The following is a 24,342-nucleotide window of genomic DNA, read 5'->3' on the forward strand; positions in this document are numbered from 1 at the left end:
CCCCGAGGGGGTGGGGGCAGTTGGAGAGGTTGCGGATGCCTGGTTGTGAGGGGGAGGTGGACACCAGAAGCCCCCTTCAGCCACTGGTGCGGCCTGAGGGAAGAACCAGCGAGGGTGCCAAGTTCCACGGACGCCTTTATGCTCCCCACGTGGAGGAGGAACCAGGGCCCCTGGCAAAGAGGCCCACTTCCCACCACCCTCCCGTTCCTTCCCGAGACCCGTCTGCCCGTACTGGCGGGTGGCGTGTCTCTGCAGCCTGGTCACCCCTCCCGGACCAGCTGTGTCCCGGCCCTGGGGAGGGAGGCTGGCAGCAGGGGCAGGTGGTCCTGGCGGGGGTGGCCCCAGAGGAGCGGGGAGCGGCGCAGGCGGTCGGCGTCCTGCAGCGACGGGGGCAGTGCGCGGCCACGGCTCTCGGGCAGCAGCAGGACGCGCAGCAGGGCGAGGACGGCCAAGGACGGGAAGGCCACGTGTTGCAGAAAGAAGCCGTGCTGCCACGCGTGTCGGTGCGCGGGGCGGCCACCTGGCCCAGGAACCCAGCTCCCAGCACCAGGCCCAGCCCGGCACCCCTGCAAGAGAGGGCGGTGGGACACGGCCCAGCGGGGCACCCAGCGCTCCTGGGGTGGATGGCCCTTAGCAGGCCCCAGGAAGACACCTGCAGAGTCGGGGTGGGGGGGAAGCTGCCCTGGATCGAGCGCTGTCCTTTCCATTAGGAAACTGAAAGTCCATTTTTGCCCTGGAATCCGACCCTGCCTGGGGGCTATCACTTCCGACCACCCACCGCTCCACTCATGGGCTGATGTGCAGACCCTTCTGCGGCCATTGTCCCCCTCGCCACCCAGGAAGAGACACCTGAACTCTGGTGCCGATGGCATGGACCTGGGGTGTGGGGAGCGCGGGGCGCACAGGCAGGGCCCTGCCCTCCAACCCTGCACTCTTCTCACCTGCTCACCATGGGGAAGACCTTGGCTGAAAAGAGGCTGCTGAGGGCGGACACTGCCTGGGAGGCCAGGAGCCCCATGACAGAGACGGGCAGCAGCGTCCAGCCAGGCAGGTCTGGGGAGGAGGAGAGGCCCCACGCTGCCCACACTCCCTCCCTCCCCTCACCCATGTCTCAGGGATCCGGGCCTCCCCAGCCTTCTACCTCTGCTCCTGCACTTGGGGTCAGGGGTTGCAGGCTGCCCCCGGCCACACCAAGCCCTTATATTAAGCCCCTTCACGTAGAATCTTTTTGGCCCTCACCTCTTTGGGCCTCAGTTTCCCCGGGTGCACAGTGGGGAGGTGGGTGGGGAGAGAACAGCAACCTCATGCGAATGCCTCATGCCCTGTGCCTGCCTCTCCGGGATCCCCACCACCACTGGGCAAACCCCCAGCCACACATGACAACCCTGCCAGCCTGCAGGGCCCCACACTCACACTGGGCCCCTGCAAGGAGCAGCAGGGGTGCCAGGCCCAGGACCAAGGTGCCCAGCAGCAGGACTGGGCGGCGCCCCCAGAGATCTGCTGTCAGGAGCTGGAAGACCACGGCCGCTGCCTCCAGGCTGGCCTCCAGGAAGTAGGGCCAACAGAAGGCAGGGTCACGCGTGGCCAGGTTGCGCAGAAAGCTGGCTCTGATACCCCGCCGATCAGCCTGGGAGGCATGGCAAAGCTGCAGGCCCAGCCAGAGCCGCGGACTCTCACCCCGTGGGGAAGGCCAAGATCCCTCCCTCCCCTTCCCACCCACACCCTCCCCTCCTCACGAACTGAAGCCCAGGATGAGTCCGTTTCTCCAGGCGACGCGGGTATGCCAGAGTTCCAGGACCGAGTGGTGTCGGGGCTGGGGCTCCCTGCACACAGCACGTCCGGCTCTGCGGCCCCGGGGACATAATGGGGCATGAAGGAGGGGATGACACCTCTCCTCCCTCCTCCAGCACCCAGGCCTCCCTTCTCCCTGGCTGGTCCATTACCCGTAGCCAGGGAGCTCTCCTCCTCTGGGCTGTCTTTGGGGTCCACACCACTGGCTTCCGCAAAGCGCCGCAAGATCTTCCTGGCTCGGGCCGGCTGCCCTGTGGCCAGCAGCCAGCAGGGAGACTCGGGGAACAGGGCTGGAGACCTGCGGGTTTGGGGTGAGGATGCCAGGGGACCTCCCGGTAGAGAAGGACCCAGTGGCGAAGCACAGCGCATGGCTCTGTGTCCCTGGGTCCCTGGCCCGTGCCCATCTTCCTGCTGCTGCATGGAGGTCAGAGGGAAGCAACGCACGTGGCCTCCACAGTGGATGTGAACCCCTCTCACTCACCCCCAAAACAGCAGCAGGAGTCCCGTGGCCAGGGAGCTCAGCCCCTGCAGCAGGCGCCAGTCTTCCAGGAGCAGGGCCAGGCCAGGCAGCGGCAGCGTGCCCGCCACAGAGAAGAGGCCGCCCCCGTGGAGAATGCCAGGCAGCGCGGGGCGTCACCCAGCTCCAGGCCTGGGCAGACACAGACGGCCTGGGGCCCAGGCCTCTCGGGAGGGCTGCCCTGTCCAGGGCTGTGGTGATCAGTCGCTGGCCTGCCCAGGACCTGGACATCTGAGGCACCCGGGCCTGCCCACAAAGAGCAGAGCCCACAGAGCAAACAGCTCCCCGCCCACCTTCTGGAGAAGGACCCTCGACTGGAGTGCCAGAGAGGCGCCCTCCAGCGGGCCAGAGGCCTAGCCTGAGTGGGCGGCCCCCAGAGCCCCCCACGGTACTCATGAGCCACACAGAAGGCTAGGGAGGCTCCTGCTGAGGCCCCCCCACGAAGCAGCTGCAAAACCAGTAGGGCGGCAAAGCCAGTGGCCAGGGCCTTGCTGGCCCCCAGGCCCGTGGCCAGCACCGGAGCCCACAAACACAGCCCGGCGGCCAAACCTAGTGGGCAGCAGGGGACACACGTGGATTGGGGTCAGGAGGGCTCAGGGGAGGGCTGCCAGGGCAGAAGGGCAGGGGCAGCGCCTCACCGGTCACAGCCTGGGCCCAGGAGGACACAGCCCAGCAACCAGCCCAGGAGGTAGTCCACCTGCTCCAGGGGCACCTTGCAGCCGTCCTCACACACGAGGTTCCACTGTAGGGGATACCAGTCACCTGTCAGCTAGCCAGGACCCCTACCCCCGCTGGAGTTCCCAGAATATCACGCTGGAAGGGACCCTAGGTATCCTGTTCCGATTCCTCCCTGGAGACAAGGGGAAACAGGTAGAGAGACCAGGGACTTACTTGCTCAGGACTCAGGATCACACGGCATGGCCTCCTGACCCTGGTGGTCTTCACATGGAACTGGACAATTCCTGGTCTGAGCCCCCAGGTGGTAGAGGCCTGGGGTCCCCAGGACACCCGCATGGAGCCCCAAGTCTGGTTTCTCCTTTGCTCTGCACGGGGTTGCACCTGCCTTTCTCCGGCCATCACTCTGCTGCCAGGCTGGCCCCAGGGCCTCTCCTGCCCTTCCCCTGGCCTGTGCACCTCGAGAGCCACTCCTGGAACAGGCTGCAGGGCCACGCCCACCGGCTTTTCCCGGCCAAGGGCCCTTTTCCCGGGCTACTCTGTGTCTTCTCCTCAAGCTTGACACACCCTTTTGGGTCACACTACGTCAGAGTTTTTATTTTAAAATCCGACTGCTTGTGAAAGCTGGTGGGCGAGGATCCATCACTACACCAAACAGGTGGCCAGAAGGAGGAAGCCCAGCCGGTTCAGGGCCCCAGGTGGGCCCGGCAGGGATGTGGCAACCCTGTCCAAGCTTCCACCCGGGGCCCTTCCTCCCAGGGGCAGGGGGTGGGGCTGCGGGCAGAGGCTGCCAAGAGGAAGGCAGGGTGGGCTGGCCTAGCCAGGGGAGGGGGAGGGAGGCCCTGTTACCCGCTCCGCGTCCTTGGCGTCCCTGCCCCTAGGCCAGCCTGCACACACCTTACAGGTGGGAGGTCTGCTCTTCAAAAACGGAAGTGACCCAATCACTCTCTTGATTCAAAGTCTTGGGAGCCCAGCCTGAACACCTGCATAGCCCAAAGCCACAGGTTGCTAGAATGTTCATGGCACCGAAGGGAACTCCAGGCCCTGCTGACCGCTGGGCACCTACCTGCTCAAACCTTCAGCTTACCGTCCCCCTCCCGGACTGCCTGCCCATCTTGGCAGCACCCAGCCTCGGACTCTGCCTTTAGGCCCTGCACCCTGCCTATGGACACCCGCTGCACCGTCAGACAGGAGGGGGCTGAGCCCCGCGCAGTCGAAAGCCCCAGTACCACAGCCCCGGTCGATCAAGGGCCGAAGACCGAGGCGGGACTGGAGGAGGGGGAACAGAGGAAGGGCGCTGAGGGCAGGGGGACGGAAGGAGGGCGAGACAGAGCAGGGAAGCAGAGGACGGGGCGGGGGACGGAGGGGCAGGTGCAGAAGACCTGGGTGACCGGGCTGCGCAGCAGGCCGGCGGCGGGCAGCGCGTAGCGCCAGCCGCGCGTGCAGGACCGCGCGCCGTTGGGGCGGACGCGGGGCGCGGGCTCGGGGTAGCTCAGCGGCAGGCAGGGGCCGGGGGCGAGCGCGGGGTCCGGACCGCAGTGGTTTGCGGGCAGCGCGGTGAGCAGCAGCTCCGAGCCCAGCGCCAACCCCAGCGCCCCGCACGGCAGCCACGAGGCGGCGGCCAGCAGGCACCGGGACCGGCCGAAGCCGCCCGCCGCGCGCAGCACGCGCGCCTCCAGCTCCGTCCCAGGGCTCTGCACTCCGGCTGCCGGCGGGGCGGGGCCTGAGAGAGACGGTACCTGAGGGGCGGGGCCTGAGAGGGCGCGGCCCCATAGGGGCGGTGTCTGCGCTCTGGAGGCCGGCGGATCGGGGCCTGGGCGGGGCCCGGAGAGAGGCGGGGCCGGAGAGCGGCGGTATCGGCTGGGTGGAGCCCTGGAAGGCAAAGCAGGCCGCCGGGCGGGGCCTGGGCCGAGGGGCGGGACGGATGGGGTGTGGCCTGGAGCGGGCTGGGGGCGGGGCCATCGAGGGCCGGGCAGGTGAGGGGCCTGGCCGTGGACGCGGGGGCGTGGTCAGCGAGACGTACTAGCACGGAGCGTGGCGTGGGGCCGCGGCCTTCGGGGCGCTTTGGAGCGCTCGAGGTCCGACCGGCGTCGGAGCAGGAAGGAGGTCCGGCCAGGCCTGCGTAGCGCGGGCCACCACTGCTCCCCGGCGGCCGGCCGCGGCGCTGCAGCCAGGGAGGGAGCGCCTCCGGCCGTCCAGCTCGGACCGTCCAGCTCGAACCCTAACCCGTCCAGCTCCCTTCGTCCTCCGGGGACCGTCGTGCGTGGCCACCGGTCTGCAGCCCCGGCGGAGCGTGGTGGCCGGAAAGGAGAGGCCCCACTCGGTGCTGCGCGTCCTCAGAAGTTTGAGGGTTATCGTAGGGTTATTCGGCAAAACGAGCTTCCAAGTTACTTTATCCCGCGCTGGTCCTCCTGTGAGCTTGGCTCGGAATACGCTGCACTTCGGCTTAGCCGACACTGTCACCCTGGAGGGTCTCCATGCCAGGAACAAGGTAAGTCGCGTTTGTTTTTCACTTTTCGTTTTCGCAGGGAGGAAAGTTAAAACAGGTCCTATAGATTATGCTTAATTGTTTTTAATTGAAGAAGAATTCACATAACATGAAACTAACCATTTAAGGTACCACCACCACCTTTATCAAGTTCCAGTATATTATCACCACCACGGAGGAAAACCTGGTACCCATTAAGTAATGATTAAGTGATCACTCCCTAGCCCTCCTTCTTCAGCCACCTGGCAACCGCCCGCCATACAACACGTGGCCTTTGAGATCTGGCTTCTTTCACTTAGAATAATGTTTTCAAGGTTCACGTACATTGTAGCAGGTGTCAGGACTTCATTCTCTTTTACGGCTGAATAATGTTCCATTATATGTCACATTTTGCTTATCCATTCATCTGTTGAGGGACGTTTAGGTTGCTTCCACTTCTTGCCTATTATGACTTGTGTACAAGTGTTTGACTCCCTGTTTTCAGTTCTTTTGGGTGTATACCTAGGAGTGGAATTGCTGGGTCATGTGGTGAGTCTGTGTTTAATTTTTTGAGGACTCGCCAAGCCGTTTTCCACAGTGGTTGCCTATTTTGCATTCCCACTAGCAATATATGAGGGTTCCAGTTTCTCCACCTCCTCGCCAACACCTGTTTTCTCTTAAAAAAACAAAAGCCAAAAAAAAAACAGAACTAGCCCCATCCTGGTTGGTGTGAAATATCTCACTGAGGTGTTTGTTTGTTTTTTGCCAGGTGGGAAGGCTTGTGGGATTACAGTTCCCCTAACGGATCGAACCCGGGCCCTAGCAGTTGAAAGTTTACTTAGGTTTTGATTTGCGTTTTCCTAGTGGCTAGTGATGTTGAGCATCTTTCCATGTGCTTGTTGGATGTGCGTTTGTCTTTGGAGAAGTCACTGTTCAAATCCCTTGCCCATTTTTTCCTTGGGTTGCATGCCTTTTTGTTGTTCAGTTGTAAGAATTCTTTACGTATGCTGGATACTAGACAGCATTAGATACATGATGTGCAAATATTTTCTCCCGTTCTGTAGGTTGTCTTTTCACTTTCTTGATTGTGTCCTTTGATGCACAAAAGTTTTTAACGCTGATGAGTTTCAGTTAATTTTTTCTTTATGCTCATGCTTGCAGTGTCATATGTAAGAAGCCATTACCAAATTCAAGATCATGAAGATTTACACCTGTGTTTCCTTCTAATCGTTTTATAGTTTCAGCTCTTAGATTTAAGGCTTTGATCCAATTTGAGTTATTTTTTTTTTTTTTTTTTTTTTTTGCGGTACGCGGGCCTCTCAGTGTTGTGGCCTCTCCCGTTGCAGAGCACAGGCTCCAGACGCGCAGGCTCAGCGGCCATGGCTCACGGGCCCAGCCGCTCCGCGGCACGCGGGATCCTCCCGGACCAGGGCACAAACCTGCGTCCCCCACATCGGCAGACGGACTGTAAACCGCTGCGCCACCAGGGAAGCCCCTTGAGTTAATTTTTATATGGTATGTGATAAGGGTTCAACTTCATTGTTTTGCATGTGGATATCCAGATTTCCCAGCACCATTTGTTGAAAGGCCTATCCTTTCCGCATTGAATTGTGTTGGCACCCTTGATGAAGCCAGTTGTATGGTTAATATCTGGACTCTCAATTTTATTCCAAGGATCCCTGTGTCTGACCTCATGACAGAAGCATAATGTCTTGAGAACTGGAGCTGTGTAGTGTGTTTTGGAATTGAGAGGTGTGGGTCCTCCAACTCTGTTCTTTTTAAGATTGTTTCGGCTGTTTATTTTTCACTAGCAACTCCATATGAATTTTAGGATCACTTTTTCTATTTCTGCAAAAAAAGAATGTTGGGATTTTAGTGGGGATTGTGTTGAATCTATAGAATGCTTGGGGAATATTGCCATCTTAACAATATTAAGTTTCACAAGATGTCTTTCCATTTATTTAAGTCACCTTTAACGTCTTTCAGGAGGGTTTTGTGGTTTGGGGTATACAGATCTTGGACTTGATGGAATTTATTCCCAAGTATTTTATTATTTTTGATGCTATTGTAAGTGAGGTTACCTTATAAATTTCCTTCTCAGATTGTTCATTGCTAGTGTATAGACGTACAAGTCATTAAAAACTACTGATCTGGTGTCCGACAATTTTGCTGGATTTCTTTATTAGGACTTTCTACACATGACATCAAGTCATTTGCAAATAGAGATAGTTTTACTTCTTCCTGTCTAATTTGAATGCCTTTTCTTTCTTTCTCTGACTAGAACTTTTACTATAATATTGAATAGAAGTGGTGAAAATGGACATCCTTGTCTTGTTCCAGATTTTAGAGGAAGAATTTTCAGTCTTTCATCACTGATTATTATATTAGCTTTGGGTATTTGGGATATTAGCTTGGGGCCTGCTGAGGTATTCTCCTTCTATTCCTTTTTTTTTTTAAGATTTATTATTTATTTATTATTATTAATTTTTGGTTGCGTCTGTTCTTAGTTGCGGCACGTGGGATATTCGTTGAGGCATGCGGGATCTTTCATTGTGGTGCGTGGGCTCTTCATTGCGGTGCGCGGGCTTCTCTCTAGTTGTGCTGTGCGGATTTTGTCTCCTCTAGTTGTGGCGCCTGGGCACCAGGGTGTGTGGGCTCTACAGTTTGTGGCACGCAGGCTCTCTAGTTGAGGCGCTCGAGCTCAGTAGTTGTGGCGCGCGGGCTTAGCTGACCCGCAGCATGTGGGATATTAGTTCCATGACTAAGGATCGAACCTGCGTCCCCTGCATTGGAAGCCGGATTCTTTACCACTGGACCACCAGGGAAGTCCCTACTCCTGGTTTTAAAATGTTTTATCATGAAATGATGCTGAATTTTATCGAATGCTTTTTCTGCATTAATTGAGATGATCATGTGGTATTTTTTCCCTTCCTTCTATTCATGTGGTGTATTACATTGACTGATTTTTGTGTGTGGAACCACCCTTCTCATTCCTCAGATAAATCCGGCATGATCATGGTGTATAATCATTTTAATGTGCTGCTGGATTCAGCATGCTAGTATTTCCTTTCTTTTTTAAAAAATATTTTATTGATTTATAGCTGATTTACAATGTTGTGTTAGTTTTGGGTGTACAGCAGAGTGATTCAGTTATACATATACACATATACACTCTTTTTCAAATTCTTTGCTCATAGAGATTATCACAGAATATTGAATAGTGGTCCCTGTGCTATACAGTAGGTTCTTGTTGGTTATTTAATATACAGTAGTGTGTGTATGTTAATCCTAAGCTCCTGATTTATCCCCCCACCCCGTGTCTCCTTTGGTAACCATAAATTTGTTTCCGATATCTGTAAGTCCATTTCTGTTTTGTAAATAAGTTCATTTGTATCATTTTTAAAAATTAGATTACGCATATGAGTGATATTTGCTAGTATTTTCTTGAGGACATTTGCATCTATTCATAAGATACTGGTCTGTAGTTTTTTTCTTTGGTGTCTTTGTCTGACTTTGGAATCAGGATTATGCTATCCTCATAACTTAGGACACATCCAATAGGGCACACGTCCAATAACTTCGGAGGTGTTCCTTCCTCTTCTGCTTTTTTGCAAGAGTTTGGAGTGGATTAGTGTTAATTCCTTAATGTTTGGTGGGATTCACCTGTGAAGCCGTCTGTTCCTGGGCTTGCTTTCTTGGGATGTTTTTGATTACTGACTTGGTCTCTTTATTTCTTACAGATCTATTCTTATTTCTTCGTGGGTCAGTTTGGGTAATTTGTGTGTTTCTAGGTATTTGTCCATTTCATATAGGTTTTCTAATATACTGCCGTTGTTTATTGTAGAACCTTTCCTTATTTCTGCCAAACCCATAGTAATGTCCCCTTGTTCACTACTGATTATAGTGATTTGAGTCTTCTCTTTTTTCTTAGCCTCCATAAAGAATTGTCCACTTAATTGATCCTTTCAAAGAACCCACTTGTTTTGCTGATTCTCTTATTTCATGTATCTCCACTCCAGTCTTTATCCTTTAAGCTAAACCCAAAGCCTCACTTCTACTGCCTTTGGGTTTAGTTTTCTCTTCTTTTTCTTGTTCCTTACGGTGTGAAGTTGGGTTATTGATTTCATTGTTTTTTGTGTAGCAGGCATTTACATCTATAAGATTCCCCTGGAGTACTGTATTCACTGCATCCTATACGTTTTTCATTTTCTATAGTTTCCAAGAATTTCCAAAATTTCCTTCGTGATTTCTTCTTTGACTCATTGGTTATTTAAGAGTGTGTTCTTTAACTTCCACGTGCTTGGAATTTTCCACTTTCCTTTCTGTTACTGATTTCTAACTGCATTCCGATGTGGTCAGAGAAGATCATTTGTGTTATTTCAGTCTTTTCAAATTTACTGGGACTTGTTTCATGGCCTAGTGAGTTATCTGTTCTTGAGAATGTTCCATGTACACATGAGAAGAATGTTTATTCTGCTGTTGTTGGGTGAAATGTTCTGTGTATGTCTGTTAGATCTAACTAGTTTATAGTGTTCAAGTCCTCCATTTCCTTACTGAATTTCTGTCCAGTTGTCCCATCCATTATGAAAGTAGGGAATTGATGTTTCCAACTATTGTTACAGAACTATTTATTTCTCCCTTCAGTTCTGTCAGGTTTTAGATCATACGTTTTGGGGCTCTGTAATTTGGTGTGTATATGTTTATGATTTTTATATCTCCTTGATGGAGATATATATATATATATATAATCTTAAAAAATCAATATATAATGTTTTTCATTGATTCTTGTAACAAATCAATATATAATGTCTTTCACTGATTCTTGTAACAATTTTTAAATCATCAATATATAATGTCTTTTTAAAAATCAATATATAGGGCTTCCCTGGTGGCGCAGTGGTTGAGAGTCCACCTGCCGATGCAGGGGACACGGGTTCGTGCCCCGGTCCGGGAGGATCCCACATGCCGCGGAGCGGCTGGGCCCGTGAGCCATGGCGGCTGAGCCTGCGCGTCCGGAGCCTGTGCTCCGCAACGGGAGAGGCCGCAACAGTGAGAGGCCTGTGTACTGCAAAAAAAAAAAAAAAAAAAAAAAAATTCAATATATAATGCCTTTCATTGATTCTTGTAACAATTTTTAAGTTACATTCTGTTTTGCCTGATAATAGTATAGCCACCCCAGCTCTCTTTTGGATTTACTTCTACATTTATTTGTTTTATGTATGTCTTCTGTGTGTATGATTCTTTGTTGTTGTTGTTCCTTAGTTCTTCCATTACTGTCTGCTTTTGTATTTAGTTAATTTTTTTAAGTATACCATCTTGATTCCATTTTCTTTTTCCATATGCTTTTTAGTTATTTGTTTGTGGTTACCTTGGGGATTACAGTTAACATCTTATGACAACCTAGGTTAAACTTATTTAAATAATACCATTTAAAAATACCATTTTTGTATTATATAAATAATACCAATTAGTTTCAATAATATACAAATACCCTGCTCCTGTATATCTCTGTTCCTCCTTTATTTTTTTAATTATTTTTTAATTAATTAATTAATTTGTTTATTTTTGGCTGTGTTGGGTCTTTGTTGCTGTGTGCGGGCTTTCTCTAGTTTCAGCGAGCAGGGGCTACTGTTCTTTGCGGTGCCTGGGCTTCTCATTTTCGTGGCTTCTCTTGTTGCAGGACGCGGGCTCTAGGTGCGTGGGCTTCAGTAGTTGTGGTATGCAGGCTTTAGTAGTTGTGGCTCGCGGGCTCTAGAGCGCAGGCTTAGTAGTTGTGGTGCACGGGCTTAGTTGCTCCACGGCGTGTGGGATCTTCCTGGGCCAGGGATTGAACCCGTGTACCCTGCATTGGCAGACGGATTCTTAACCACTGCACCACCAGGGAAGCCCCTCTGTCCCTCCTTTAGATTGTTATTTTCACAGATTACATCTTTATGTATTGTGTTCAAAGATTTATAATGATTATTGTGTGCATTTGTCTATTAAATAATATTAGAAAAAGTGGAGTCATAAACCAAAGTTCAATAATAGTGGCTTTTATGCTTATCTATGTATTTACCTTTACTATTTGCTATTGACTGAATTGTGTCCCCCAAAATTCATGTGTTGAAGCCCCAACCCGCAATGGGATGGTATTTGGAGACGGAGCCTTTGGGGGTGATTAGGTATTGAGGGTAGAGCTCTCAGGATGTGATTAGTGCTCTTAATAAGAAGAGACACAAGAGAGATCTCTTTCTCTCGCTCCACCATGTGAGAACACAACAAGAAATTGGCCTTTTGCAAGCCTGGACGAGGACCCTCACCAACCTGCCGGCACTTTGATCTCAGGCTTCCCAGCCTCCAGACTAAGGAGTAAATGTTGTTTAAGCCCCTCAGCCTGTGATAAAATGTTGCGGCATCCGAGTTGACTAAGACACTGGTGTTCCTTATCTTACTTATGGCTTTGAATCGCAGTCTAGCATCGTTTCATTTCACCGTTAAGGACTCCTTTAACATTTCCGTAGAGCAGGTCTCGTGGCAGTGAACTATTCCAGCTTTTGTTTATCTGGAAGTGTCTTAATTTCTCTTTCATTCTTTTTTTTTGGTTTATCGATATATTTTTTGTTGAAGTATAGTTGACTTACAGTGTTGTGTTAATTTCTGCTGTACGGCAAAGTGATTCAGTTATATATATATATATATACACATATATATATATATACACATATATACATACACACATTTTTTAAGATTCTTTTGCCCTGTGATTTATCACAGGATATTGAGTATAGTTCTCTGTGCTATACAGTAGGAACATGTTGCTTATCTATTCCATATAGAAAAGCTTACATCTGCTCACCCCAACCTCCCACTCCATCCCTCCCCTAAACCCCTCCCCTTTGGCAAACACCAGTCTGTTCTCTGTGTCCGTGATTCTGTTTCTGTTTCATGGATAGGCTCATTTGTGTCATCTTTTAGATTCCATATATAAGTGATATCATGTGGTGTTTGTCTTTCTCTTTCTGGTCTACCTCACTTAGTATGATAATCTCTGGTTGCATCCATGTTGCTGCAAATGGCATTATTTTGTTGTTTTTTTACAGCTGAGTAATATTCCATTGTATATATGTACCACATCTTCTGTTCATCTGCCGGTGGACCTTCTGGTTGTTTCTGTGTCTTGGCTATTGTAACTAGTGCTGCAGTGAACGTTGGGGTGCATGTATATTTTCAAATGATAGTTTTCTCTGGATATATGGCCAGGAGTGGGATTGCTAGATCACATGGTAATTCTATTTTTAGTTTTGTGAGGAACCTTCATACTGTTTTCCACAGTGGCTGCACCAACTTAACACTCCCACCAACAGTGTAGGAGGATTCACTTTCCTCCACACTGTCTCCAGCATTTGTTGTTTGTAGACTTTTTAATGATGGCCATTCTGACTGGTGTGAGGTGGTACCTCGTAGTTTTGATTTGCATTTCTGTAATCATTAGCAATGTTGAGCATCTCTTCACGTGCCTATTGGCCATCTGTATTTCTTCTTTGGAGAAATGTCTATTTAGGTCTTCTGCCCATTTTTCAATTGGGCTGTTTTGTTGTTGTTGTGGGGTTGTATGAGCTCTTTGTATCTTTTGTAAATGAAGCCCTTGGCGGTCACATCATTTGTAAATATTTTCACTCATTCTGTAGGTGGTTTTTTTTGTTTTATTTATGGTTTCCTTTGCTGTACAAAAGCTTGTAAGTTTGATTGGGTCTCATTTGTTTATTTTTGTTTTTTTTGTTTTATTTATGGTTTTTTTTGTTTTATTTATGGTTTTTTGTTTTATTTATTTGTATTTATTTGTTTGTATTTATTTGTTTGTATTTGTTTGTATTTATTTGTTTTTATTTGTATTTATTTGTTTGTATTTATTTGTATTTGTTTTATTTATTTGTAAATATTTTCACTCATTCTGTAGGTGGTTTTTTTTTGTTTTATTTATGGTTTCCTTTGCTGTACAAAAGCTTGTAAGTTTGATTGGGTCTCATTTGTTTATTTTTGTTTTTATTTCTATTGCCTCGGGAGACTGACTTAAGACAACATTGGTACGATTTATGTCAGAGAATGTTTTGCCTGTGATCTCTTCTAGGAGCTTTGTGCTGTTAGGTCTTATGTTGAAGTCTTTAAGCCATTTTGAGTTCATTTTTGTGCATGGTGTGAGGGTGTGTTCTAACTTCATTGATTTACACGCAGCTCTCCAACTTTCCCAACACCACTTGCCGAAGAGCCTGTCTTTTTCCCATTGTATATTCTTGCCTCTTTTGTCAAACATTAATTGACTGTAGGTGTGTAGGTTTATTTCTGGGCTCTCTATTCTGTTCCCTTGACCCATATATCTGTTTTTGTGCCAATACCATGCTGTTTTGATTACTGTAGCTTTGTAGTATTGCCTGAAGTCTGGGAGGGTTATACCTCCTGCTTTGTTCTTTTCCTTCAGGATTGCTTTGGCAATTCTGGGACTTTTATAGTTGCATGTGAATTTTAGGAATACCTGTTCTAGTTCTGTGAAACATGTCATGGGTAATTTGATAGGGATCACATTAAATCTGTAGATTGCTTTGGGTAGTATGGCCATTTTAAGAATATTAATTCTTCCAGTCCAAGAACATGGGATATCTTTCCATTTCTTTGAATCATCTTCAATTTCTTTTATTAATGTTTCATAGTTCTCAGTATATAAGTTTTTCACCTCCTTGGTCAGGTTTATTCCTAAGTATTTTATTTTTGGAGGTGCTATTTTTTAAATAAATTTATTTTATTTATTTATTTTTGGCTGCCCTGGGTCTTTGTTGCTGCGTGCGGGCTTTCTCTAGTTGCGGCAAGCGGGGGCTACTCTTCATTGTGTTGCAAGTGCTTCTCATTGTGGTGGTTTCTCTTGTTCCGGAGCATGGGCTCTAGGTGCATGGGCTTCAGTAGTTGTGGCACGAGGGCTCAGTAGTTGTGGCTCACAGGCTTAGTTGCTCTGTGGCATGTGGGATCTTCCCAGGCCAGGGATCAAACCAGTGTACCCTGCATTGGCAGGCAGATTCTTAACCACTGCACCACCGGGGAAGTCCCTGGGGGTGAGATTTTAAATGTTTTTTTTTTTTTACATTCCCTTTCTGATATTTTATTGTTGGTGTAAAGAAATGCAACCAATTTCTGTATGTAATCTTGTATCCTGGTACCTTGCTGAATTCATTTATTAGTTCTGGTAGTTTTTGTGTGGAGTCTGAAGGGTTTTCTATATATAGTATCATATTACCTGCATATAATGACAATTTTACCTCTTCCTTTCCAATTTGAATATCTTCTGTTTCTTTTCTTATCTCATAACTGTGGCTAGGATTTCCAATACTATGTTGAATAGAAGAGGTGAGAGTGGGCATCCTTGTCTTGTTCCAGATTTTTGCAGGAAGGTTTTCAGCTTTTCACCATTGAGTATTATATTGGCTGTGGGTGGGACTTCCCTGGCGGTCCAGTGGTTAAGACTCTGCGCTTCCAAGGCAGGGGGCATAGGCTCGATCCCTGGCCGGGGAACTAAGATCCCACATGCTGCCTGGCGCAGCCAAAAAAAAAGAAAGTCATGATATATCGGTTGTGGGTTTGTCGTGAAGAGCTTTTATTATGTTATGTTCCTTTTTTACCCATTTTAGTGAGAGTTTTAATCATGAATGGATGCTGAATTTTGTCAAATGCTTTTTCTGCATCTGTTGAGATGATCGTGTGGTTTTTGTCTTGTCTTTTATTTATGTGGTGTATCACATTGATTTGCACGTGCTGAACCATCCTTGTGAACTTGCGATGAATCCCACTTGTGCTAGGTGTATCTTTTTTTATGTGTTGCTGGATTTGGTTTGCTAATATTTTGTTGAGAATTTTTGCATCTATATTCATCAGAGATATTGCCCTGTAATTTTCTTTTTTGGTGGTGTCTTTGTCTGGTTTTGGTATCAGGGTGATGGTGGCTTCATAGTATGTCTTTGGTAGTGTTCTCTTCTCTTCCATTTCTTTTGGAAGACCTGGAGAAGGATCAGTAGAAGTTCTTTTTTATATATTTAATAGAATTCACCTGGGGAGCCATCTGGTCCTGGACTTGTGTTTGTAGGGAGTTTTTAATTTTGATTTTTATTTATTTTGTTTATTTGGTTGCACTGGGTCTAAGTTGTGGCACGTGGGCTCCTTGGTTGCAGCACGTGGGCTCCTTAGTTGTGGCAGGCAGGCTCCTTAGTTGTAGCTCAAGGGCTCCTTAGTTGCAGCTCTTCAGCTCCTTAGTTGCAGCACACGGGCTCTCTAGTTGTGGCATGTGAACTCTTAGTTGCAGCATGCATGTGAGCTCTAGTTCCTGGACCAGGAATTGAACCCAGACTCCCTGCACTGGGAGTGTGGAGTCTTAACCACTTCACCACCAGGAAAGTCCCTGTAGGGAGTTTTTTAAAATTACAGATTCTAGGGAATCCCCTAGTGGTCCAGTGGTTAGGATTCCATGCATCCACTGCAGGGGGCATGGGTTCCGTCCCTGGTTGGGGAACTAAGATCCTGTATGCTGCATGGTGAGGCCAATAAAGAAAGAAAGAAAGGGAAGAAAATTACAGATTCTGTTTCTCTTTTAGTGATCAGTCTGTTCACATTCTCTGTTTCTTCTTGATGCAATTTTGGTGGGCTGTATGTTTCTAGAAACTCGTCCATTTTTTCTAGGTTGTCGAATTTGTTGGCATATAATTGTTCATAGTATTCCCTTACGGTTTTTTGTGTTTCTGCAGTATCAGTTATGTTTCCTTTTTCATTTCTTATTTTGTTTATTTGGGTTCTCTCTCTTTTCTTTTTGGTGAGCCTGGCCAGAGGTTTGTCAATCTTGTTTATCCTTACAAAGAACCAGCTCTTGTTTTTTTTGATTTTTTTTCTATTGTTTTTTAAATCTCTATTTTATTTATTTCCTCTCTGATCTTTATTATTTCCTTTCTTCTGCTAAATTTAGGTATGTTTGTTCTTCTGTTTCTAATTCTTTTAAGTGGTAGATTAGGTTATTTGAGTTTTCTTGTTTTTTGAGGAAGGCTTGTATTGCTATGAACTTCCCTCTAAGAACTGCGTTTGCTGCATCCTATAGATTTTGTATGGTTGTGTTTTCATTGTCATTTGTCTCAAGGTATTTTTTAATTTCCTCCTTGATTTCATCATTGACCCGTTGGTTTTTTAGTAACATGTTTTTTAGCCTCCATGTAATCATTATTTTCTCATTTCTTTTTCTGCAGTTAATTTCTAGTTTCATGATGTTGTGGTCAGAAAAAATGATTGTGATAATTTCCATAGTCTTAAATTTGTTGAGGCTTGATTTGTACTCTAGTGTGTGGTAATGTTCTATATGCATTTGAAAAAAATGTGTATTCTGTTTTTTTTGGATGTAATGTCAGTTAAGTATAACTGCTCTCTTGTATCATTGGGGATCTCTGTTGCCTTATTGATTCTCTGTCTAGAGGCCCTGAGTGGGGTGTTAAAGTCTCCTACTACTACTATTACTTTATTCCTGTCAATTCCTGTCTTTATGTCTGATATTTGTTTTATGTATTTGAGTACTCCCATATAAGGAGCATATTTGTTGACGAGTGTAATATCCTCTCCTTGTGTTCATCCTTTATTAGTATATAGCGTCCTTCTTTATCTTTCTTTATGGCCTTTGTTTTAAAGTCTACTTTGTTTGATATGAGTATTGTGACCCCTGCTTTCTTGTCGTTTCTGTTTGCATGAAATATCTTTTTCCATCCCCTCACTTTCACTCTGTGTGTGTCCTTTGCCCTAAAGTGGGTCTCTTGTAGGCAACACATTGTAGGCTCTTGTTTTGTTTTGTTTTTATCCAATCTGCCACTCTGTGTCTTTTGATTTGTCATGTAGTCCATTGACATTTAAGGAAATTATTGACAGATATGTATTTATTGCCATTTTAAACCTTGTTTTCCCATTGATTTTATATTTCGTCTCTGTCTCTTTCTTTTTCGTTTTCGTTTTGTGATTTGATGATTTTCTTTTGTATTATACTTGTGCTCTCTTCTTTTTGGTTTTTCTGAATCTATTGTATGTTTTTGATTTGTGGTTACCTTGTTTTTCAAGTATGGTAACCCCTTCCTATATCTACTTGCCTTAGACGGGTAGTCATGATTCTGACCAGGGTCCTTAGCCTGCTTAAGCAATAGAAGTTGACGTGAGGCTAGACAAGAAAGCCAGCAAGGCTTTACTGGGGCCCTGCACCGGCTGCAGGGGGGAGTGAGAACAAGTAACAGGTTCCCTTTCTCACTCCCTGAGGGGGGTGTGAGCCGGTTCCTTACATAGGGTGAAGGCAGGGGTGTGTCCAGGGGTCGGGCTGGAGGGTGGCTTAGGTGATCTGCCCACTTCTTCGTGGTGTTGAGCGCAGGGGGGCATGCACAGTACCGGGCTTTTTTTGCTCCCGGCTCTTCAGAAATGGCAGTTGGGGTTGGGTTTTTTTTGTCTTTTGTGTCCTTTGGGTCCAGAATTTGCCCCGACTGCACGTGCTCGCAGTCATTTTTAGTCCCATATAGTTTCTTTGTATTCCGTAGCTTGAGGAGAGGTGTGTCTAGGTGCAAGCACTGCAGCAAAGGGTCCCAGGTCCCAGGCCTGTCTCATTCCTCCCAAGAGACTCTACACCCTTATTCTTTTTTTTTTGCGGTACGCGGGCCTCTCAGTGTTGTGGCCTCTCCCGTTGCGGAGCACAGGCTCCGGACGCGCAGGCTCAGCAGCCGTGGCTCACGGGCCCAGCCACTCCGCGGCATGTGGGATCTTCCCGGACCGGGGCACGAACCCGTGTCCCCTGCATCGGCGGGCGGACTCTCAACCACTGCGCCACCAGGGAAGCCCGTACACCCTATTCTTAAGGAGTAAGGGCCTGAAGGTCTCTTCTTCTAAACTTCTTCCGGCTGGACAGGGGCCACAGAGCGTAGCCTCCCCTAGAGGTGTCGAAGTCCCTCGCTGACTGTCCCAAGGACCTGTAGGGACCTAGGCCACCCTCCGCTGGAATGGGCTGAATACCTTGAGCCATCGTGAGCCTCACTTGAAACTGTTGGAGCCTAGAAGACACAAACTTAACCAGAAGGTTAAACAAACAAGGGCTTAAAAGGAGAAGAACAACCGTAGCCATTAAAGAGCCTGGAAAGGGCAGGACCCAGGTTAGCTTCGGGAGGGCTTCCTGAAGTGCTGACCAGACGGCGGTGATGGTGCCCCTGCCAGGAAGCCATTCTGCTTGGGTATGTATACTTGTTAATCTCGGGGTTAAAGTTTAACATGTCTCTCGATTTATAGAATGGAACGTCTGGACCTGTTGGTCCCAGGTCTCCTTCCTGGGCCGCAAAGGCTTAGTCACCGTTTTACAACAGTAGGGAAGACAATAGAGCACTAGATGAAATATAGCATAAATCAGCATGACTGAAAGGGGTTATGAGAAAATGAAAACCTCCTACTGGAAAGCTTTTTATACCTCGTGGGATCCAAGAGAACAATCCGGAGAACCAGCTTTCAGTTTCCCCGCCCGTATTAAACAGTGAGGATCGTCGGTTAACTGTCTGCTGAAGACACGTGGCTCGTTGTCGAATTTTCTCAGCGTTGGGAAGAGGTGTTGACATATGTGCCACAAGAAGTATTGGGAATGGGGATGCCCTGGGGGCGCAGCGGTTAAAAATCCGCCTGCCAATGCAGGGGACATGGGTTTGACGCCTGGTCTGGGAAGATCCCACATGCCGTGGAGCAGCTAAGCCCGTGCGCCACAACTCCTGAGCCTGCGCTCTAGAGCCCACAAGCCGCAACTACTGAAGCCCGTGCGCCACAACTACTGAGCCCGCGCGTCTAGAGCCCGTGTTCCACAATGGAAGCCACCGCAATGAGAAGCCTGTGCACCGCAACGAAGAGTAGCCTCTGCTCGACACAACTAGAGAAAGCCCGTGTGCAACAACAAAGACCCAGAGCAGCCAACAATTAATTAATTAATTAATTAAAAATAAATAAAAGAAGTACTGGGAGTGGCGCAAGCCCCTCCTTGTTCTGCTAATAGATAACGCAGGGCCAGTCGGTCGTCAAGTACCCCTTGGCCAAGGAGTCTAGAGACTCTTGTTGTGAAGTAGCAAGAGATTCAGCAGTCTCGTTGGCTAGGATGGTGAGGGTGTGAGACAAGTTTCAAAGGACATGTTGGTGGGCAGCTACCCCCCACCATGGTAGCAACGTGTACCCGAAGAAATAGGTACCTCCATCTGGAATGTTTCTGGGTAAAAATGTCGAGTTAATTGGGTGCACGGTTTTAATGAACTAGCCCAATGCTTGGGCTCCTTTAAAGAAAGAATCAAGAAAGGAAGGGGTAATTAAAGTTCCCAGCATACGTTGCATGGGTGTGGAATAATTGTTAGGCACTTAGTACCCACAGTTGTTTATCTACCTGGCACACAAAAACATGTCCTGGCGGGGCACAGTAGACCAGCGGGCCCAAGGTTTTAAGTCCTGGCCATCTAATCCTATTGTGGCAATACGCTCCCGCGCACACCCAACACGGTCCATCCATGTCCGGTGTGTCCGTGTCCCCTCCCTCCGTCAGGGAGCGCGTTGGGGTTTGAGCGCAGGTGGGCAGCTGGAGCTCCGGCTTGGGAGGGGCCACAGTAACATGTTGGGGAGCTGTAATGCCAGTTCTTTATCCCCACATTGTGATTTCATACTTTGCTTCTCTTGCTAAGGGAAGAGTTAAGCAAGAGATAGTAGAATTTTCTTCAGCAGGGAAGAGAACAATTCTGACTGTGTACATTACCGCACTGACTCTTGGGTTTTCAGTGGAAAACCATTTTCCCTCAGGATGGACAGAGGGGTCTCTGTGGTCAGTGACAGACTTAGCTCGAGGCAAGCAAACCCAGCGTTCAGTCCGCTGCGTGGAAGAAGCGCGAGTCTGAGCAGTGCGAACCGGGGAATTATCCATCCGTCCTGCAGATGAGGGAAGGAAGCAGGGAAGGGGAGAGTAGCTAATAGCTTCACAGTTGCACCAATCAGAGGTTTGATCTTGAGAGATAACCAGAGAGCAGGTAGCAAACTAGTGTTAAGAGAAATGCTATAGTGACTTAAAACCCGGGGGTAAGTGTGGGGTCCTGAGGTTTTAAGGTGACTCACATTAACCCACCCAGCATGGGCAAAGAAGTTGCCTCTGGGGTATGGGTGCCGGACTGTAGCGACACTCGTGGAAAATTCCGAGAGCGAGGAGGACAGTAATTACCCAAACCCGCCAGGGCCTGGTAATTATTTTGTGAGTGGGCTGGAGTATTGGCAGGCAGAAAAGAAGGTAGTGCTCATGGGTGCCCAGCCTTGGGTTTGTGAAGTTTCTTTGTCCTTTTTCCCGACGAAGAGCTTCAGGCCTTGAAGAGCTTCGCGTGTCCACCTGGATTTTTCGAGTTGCCCAGGGTCCTCTGTGTCTCGTGAGGGCGCAGAGTGGGGCAGGTTGGTGGGGACAGCTGGGACTTGTGCCTTTGGGCTCCTGGGACATACTGGTGGAGACAGGTTGAGGCCTGGACACGTGTGCCCAGCCCGTGAGTCCCTGGAGTTTGGTGCTCTGGGGCGCTCAGCAGGCTTGGTGCTCTGGGGCGCTCAGCAGGCTTGGTAAGGGCCCCTCCGTTTCGGGAGCAGCAGGTCTCCAGGGGACTCGTCTTTCCAGGTCTCTGAGCGCACCCAGTCCCCAGGTTTACGGTGGAGGGACTGGGGTTGTTACCTGGGGCAGGCCTGGACTCTTGCCATGTTCCTGGATAGCCCTCAGGACTTGGCGTAGGTTCGTAATGTATTCACGATGGGCTTGGGTTTCCGGGTCAGTCGGCGTGTCCGGAGTGAGAAGTGGCCTCCCGTATGTCATTTCGAAGGGACTCAACTTAGTAGTTGTTTCAGGGGCTGCCCTGACGCTTAAGGGATTTATTGGCAGCAGGTGATACCACTACTCACGTTTCCTGATAGTTTGCTCAAGGTTTTCTTTAGAATGTGACTGGCCTGGTCCGTTTTTCCTGAGGACTGAGGTCTCCAGGACGAATTCCTAAAGCCTGCAGAAACTGTTGAGTGACCTTTGCTACAAGTGAAGGTCCATCGTCGCTCTGGAGATGGTGGGGCAACCTGAACCTTTGAATAATTTCTTTTAGAAGCACCTTAGCCACTTCAGTTGCCTTTTCTGTCCTAGTGGGAAAGCCCTCTATCCATCCAGCGAAAGTATTTATAAAGGCTAGTAAGGATTTGAAGCCCTGGAAAGAGGGCATCTGAGTGAAATCCACTTGCCAGTCCTCTCCTGGGTAAGTCCCACGTCACTGGACTGGGCTAGCAAGAAGGGGAGGCTGAGGTTGCCCCCTGCATTTTGGGTGTCACAAAGGGCACAGGCTTGAGTAACTCTTTTAATTGTCTCTGGGAGCCGTTTTCCTGTAAAAAGCCGGAAAACGATTGTAGACATTGCATCCCTCCCCAGATAGAGAGAATCATGTAGCCCTTTAATAATTTTCCACTGGTCAGAGAGACTTACGAGCAATTTCGGGTCTGTGTGCCGCCAGCCATCCGTTCCCTTAGTTCCCCCTCTGTTTCGTGCCCAGTTCTCTTTGGAAGTGGAGTACCTGGGTGTAACGTTCGAAGAGGTAGGTATGGGACTAATGCCGTTTCTGGGGTGGGCGTCAGGGCCGCTGTCTTTGCTCCCGGTCTGCCCTGTTGTTCCCTCAGGTAAGTTGAGAATCTTCCTTTTGGCCCCATGGCAGTGGATGAGTGCTACTAGTTTTGGTCTCTGAACCACTTCTGTGACACGTGAAACCTCAGCCCCATGTTTTACAGGGGAATTCACTGCATTCGAAAGTCCTCTTTCTCTCCAGATGGCCGCGTGGGCGTGTGAAATCAGGAAGGCGTGTTTCACGTCTGTATATGTTTATACTTTTTCCTTCCCCCAAGCTCAAGGCTCAGGCTAGGGCTGTCAGTTGAGGTCTCTGGGGTGAAGTGTAAGGTGGCAAAGGTTCGCTTCTGTGGCACCATGAGTGCTCACGATGGCGTACCGCCCTCCTGTCTCCATCTTTAACGACACTACTGCTGTCAGTAAACCATTCTTCCTCGGGGCTTTCTGTAGCCTGGTCTGTCAGGTCAGGCCTACAGGCATGAACCTGGTCGAGGGTTTCACAGCAGGAACGTGGTAGTTCTGGGCCTTCAGCAGGTATCCGTGTAGCCGGGTTGAGGGTGTAGCAGGTTTTGAGGGTTACCTCTGCGGAGTCAAGGAGTAAAGCCAGGTACTTAGTCAGGCGGCCTCCAGTTAGCCAGTGGTGGCCTTTTATCTGCAGAATCCCTTGCACGTGTTAAGGGCTCTGGACTTCCAGTGGCTGTCCGAAGGTGAGCTTGTCAACTTCTTCCACTAATAAAGCAGGGGCAGCTACCCTCCCCCAGAGGCAGCCAGGCCAGCCTCGGGCCACAGAGTCTGGTGGTTTGGAAAAATAGCCTGTAGGCGGAGGAACTTCTCTTAGCTTTGTCCAAGGACCCCCAGAGTCGTCCCCTGCTTTTCAGCTACGTACAAGATAAATGGTTTTATTTTCAACTGGGGAGACCAGAGCAGGATCTCTGGTGAGGGCCTGTCTGGTATTATTAAAAGCCCTTTCTTGTTCCCCTGTCCAAAGTAATGTTTCTGTATCTGGGCCTTTAGTGGCTTCCTATAGGGGCTTAGCCATTAGCCTGAATCCTGGAATCCGAATTCTGCAAAATCCGGCCGTGACTAAGAAAGTGTGAAGATTTTTTTTTTTTTTTTTTTGTCTTTGGGGTGCTTAGGCCTAAGGTAGCTTGTTTTCTATCTGGAGATAACTGTCTACTTCCGGCGTTTATAATATACCCCAGATATTTAACCTGTTCCTTTGAGGTTAGTGCCTCTTTCTGGGAGTCCCTGTAGCCCCGGGCCCCAAGCAAATTAAGGGCTTCAATGGTATTTTGACCTGAGGGCTCCATGGTGGGGCTACGTATTACTATATCATCCACATACTGTAGAAGGGCCCCCCTTTTTAGGTGTATTTCCCTTAGTTCTTTTCCTAGGGCCTGGGAGGACAAGTGTGGGCTGTCCCGAAACGCCCGAGGCAGTACTCTCCAGGTATATTGTTGCATTTGGCCTGAGTGGGAGTTAGTCCACTTCAAGGCTGACAGGTACTGAGATGAGGGATGAACTGGGATACAAAAGAAGGCATCCTTGAGGTCAAGCCCAGTAGACCATTTGGCATTTCCAGGAACCTGGACTAGTATGAGGACTGGCCATGAGGAGATGTGTAGGGACTGCCTCGGTTACTGATATAAGGTCCGTACCGTTCAATATTCCCCATTTGGTTTAACAACCGCATGAAGGCTGACAGGGCACTAAGAGGCCACGTTTGAAACATTTATGAGGGGCTGCAAACGTTTCCTTGCTCCCGGCTTTGTGGCGTGCCGTCTCTTGTTAGGCTTAAGGCTAATTTTCACAGGTTGGGCAGTGCAGCCTTCCCAGGGATTCCTTTGTCCCAAACTGCAGGGTTTACTGCGTGTAGAATATGGTTGGGAAGAGGCCCTTGTTCTTCCGGCTGATTTGTTTTAGAGTCAAGAAAAGGGGCTGCTTGGGGCCCCCTAACTGTAATATGGCTCTGAGGGAGCCCGGAAGGTCTCTCTCCAGTAGTGGGGTAAGACACTCAGGCACAACTGAACAGCCACGTGAGATCAAACCCTGTTCAAGTTGAGAAGCGAGAGGCCCAGTGAAGAAGCAGGTGTGAGGCCTTCCATTGACACCAGTCACTACGCAGCTCTTGGAGGAAGGAGGTCCAGTGCGGGAGATCAGGACAGAGTAAGTGGCTCCCATATTCATTAAAAAATGGATTTTCTTACCTGGCTCCTTGATGGAGATAGACAT

The 24,342-nt window shown here is 48.8% G+C and overlaps 1 protein-coding gene across 1 annotated transcript; it reads right to left on the reverse strand.

The window, feature by feature from the left end:
• Positions 1 to 260: 260 nt before the first annotated feature.
• SLC22A31 (solute carrier family 22 member 31) lies at positions 261 to 24,342 on the reverse strand. Its single transcript, XM_060129826.1, is given in 13 exon segments — positions 261 to 490; positions 493 to 566; positions 942 to 1,053; positions 1,414 to 1,627; positions 1,737 to 1,842; positions 1,944 to 2,089; positions 2,273 to 2,316; positions 2,696 to 2,826; positions 2,828 to 2,857; positions 2,947 to 3,050; positions 4,366 to 4,886; positions 5,007 to 5,147; positions 24,318 to 24,342. Coding segments are annotated over 13 exon segments (1,878 nt in total).

Source organism: Lagenorhynchus albirostris, chromosome 19, assembly GCF_949774975.1.
Source record: "Lagenorhynchus albirostris chromosome 19, mLagAlb1.1, whole genome shotgun sequence".
NCBI classification, from domain to species: domain Eukaryota; kingdom Metazoa; phylum Chordata; class Mammalia; order Artiodactyla; family Delphinidae; genus Lagenorhynchus; species Lagenorhynchus albirostris.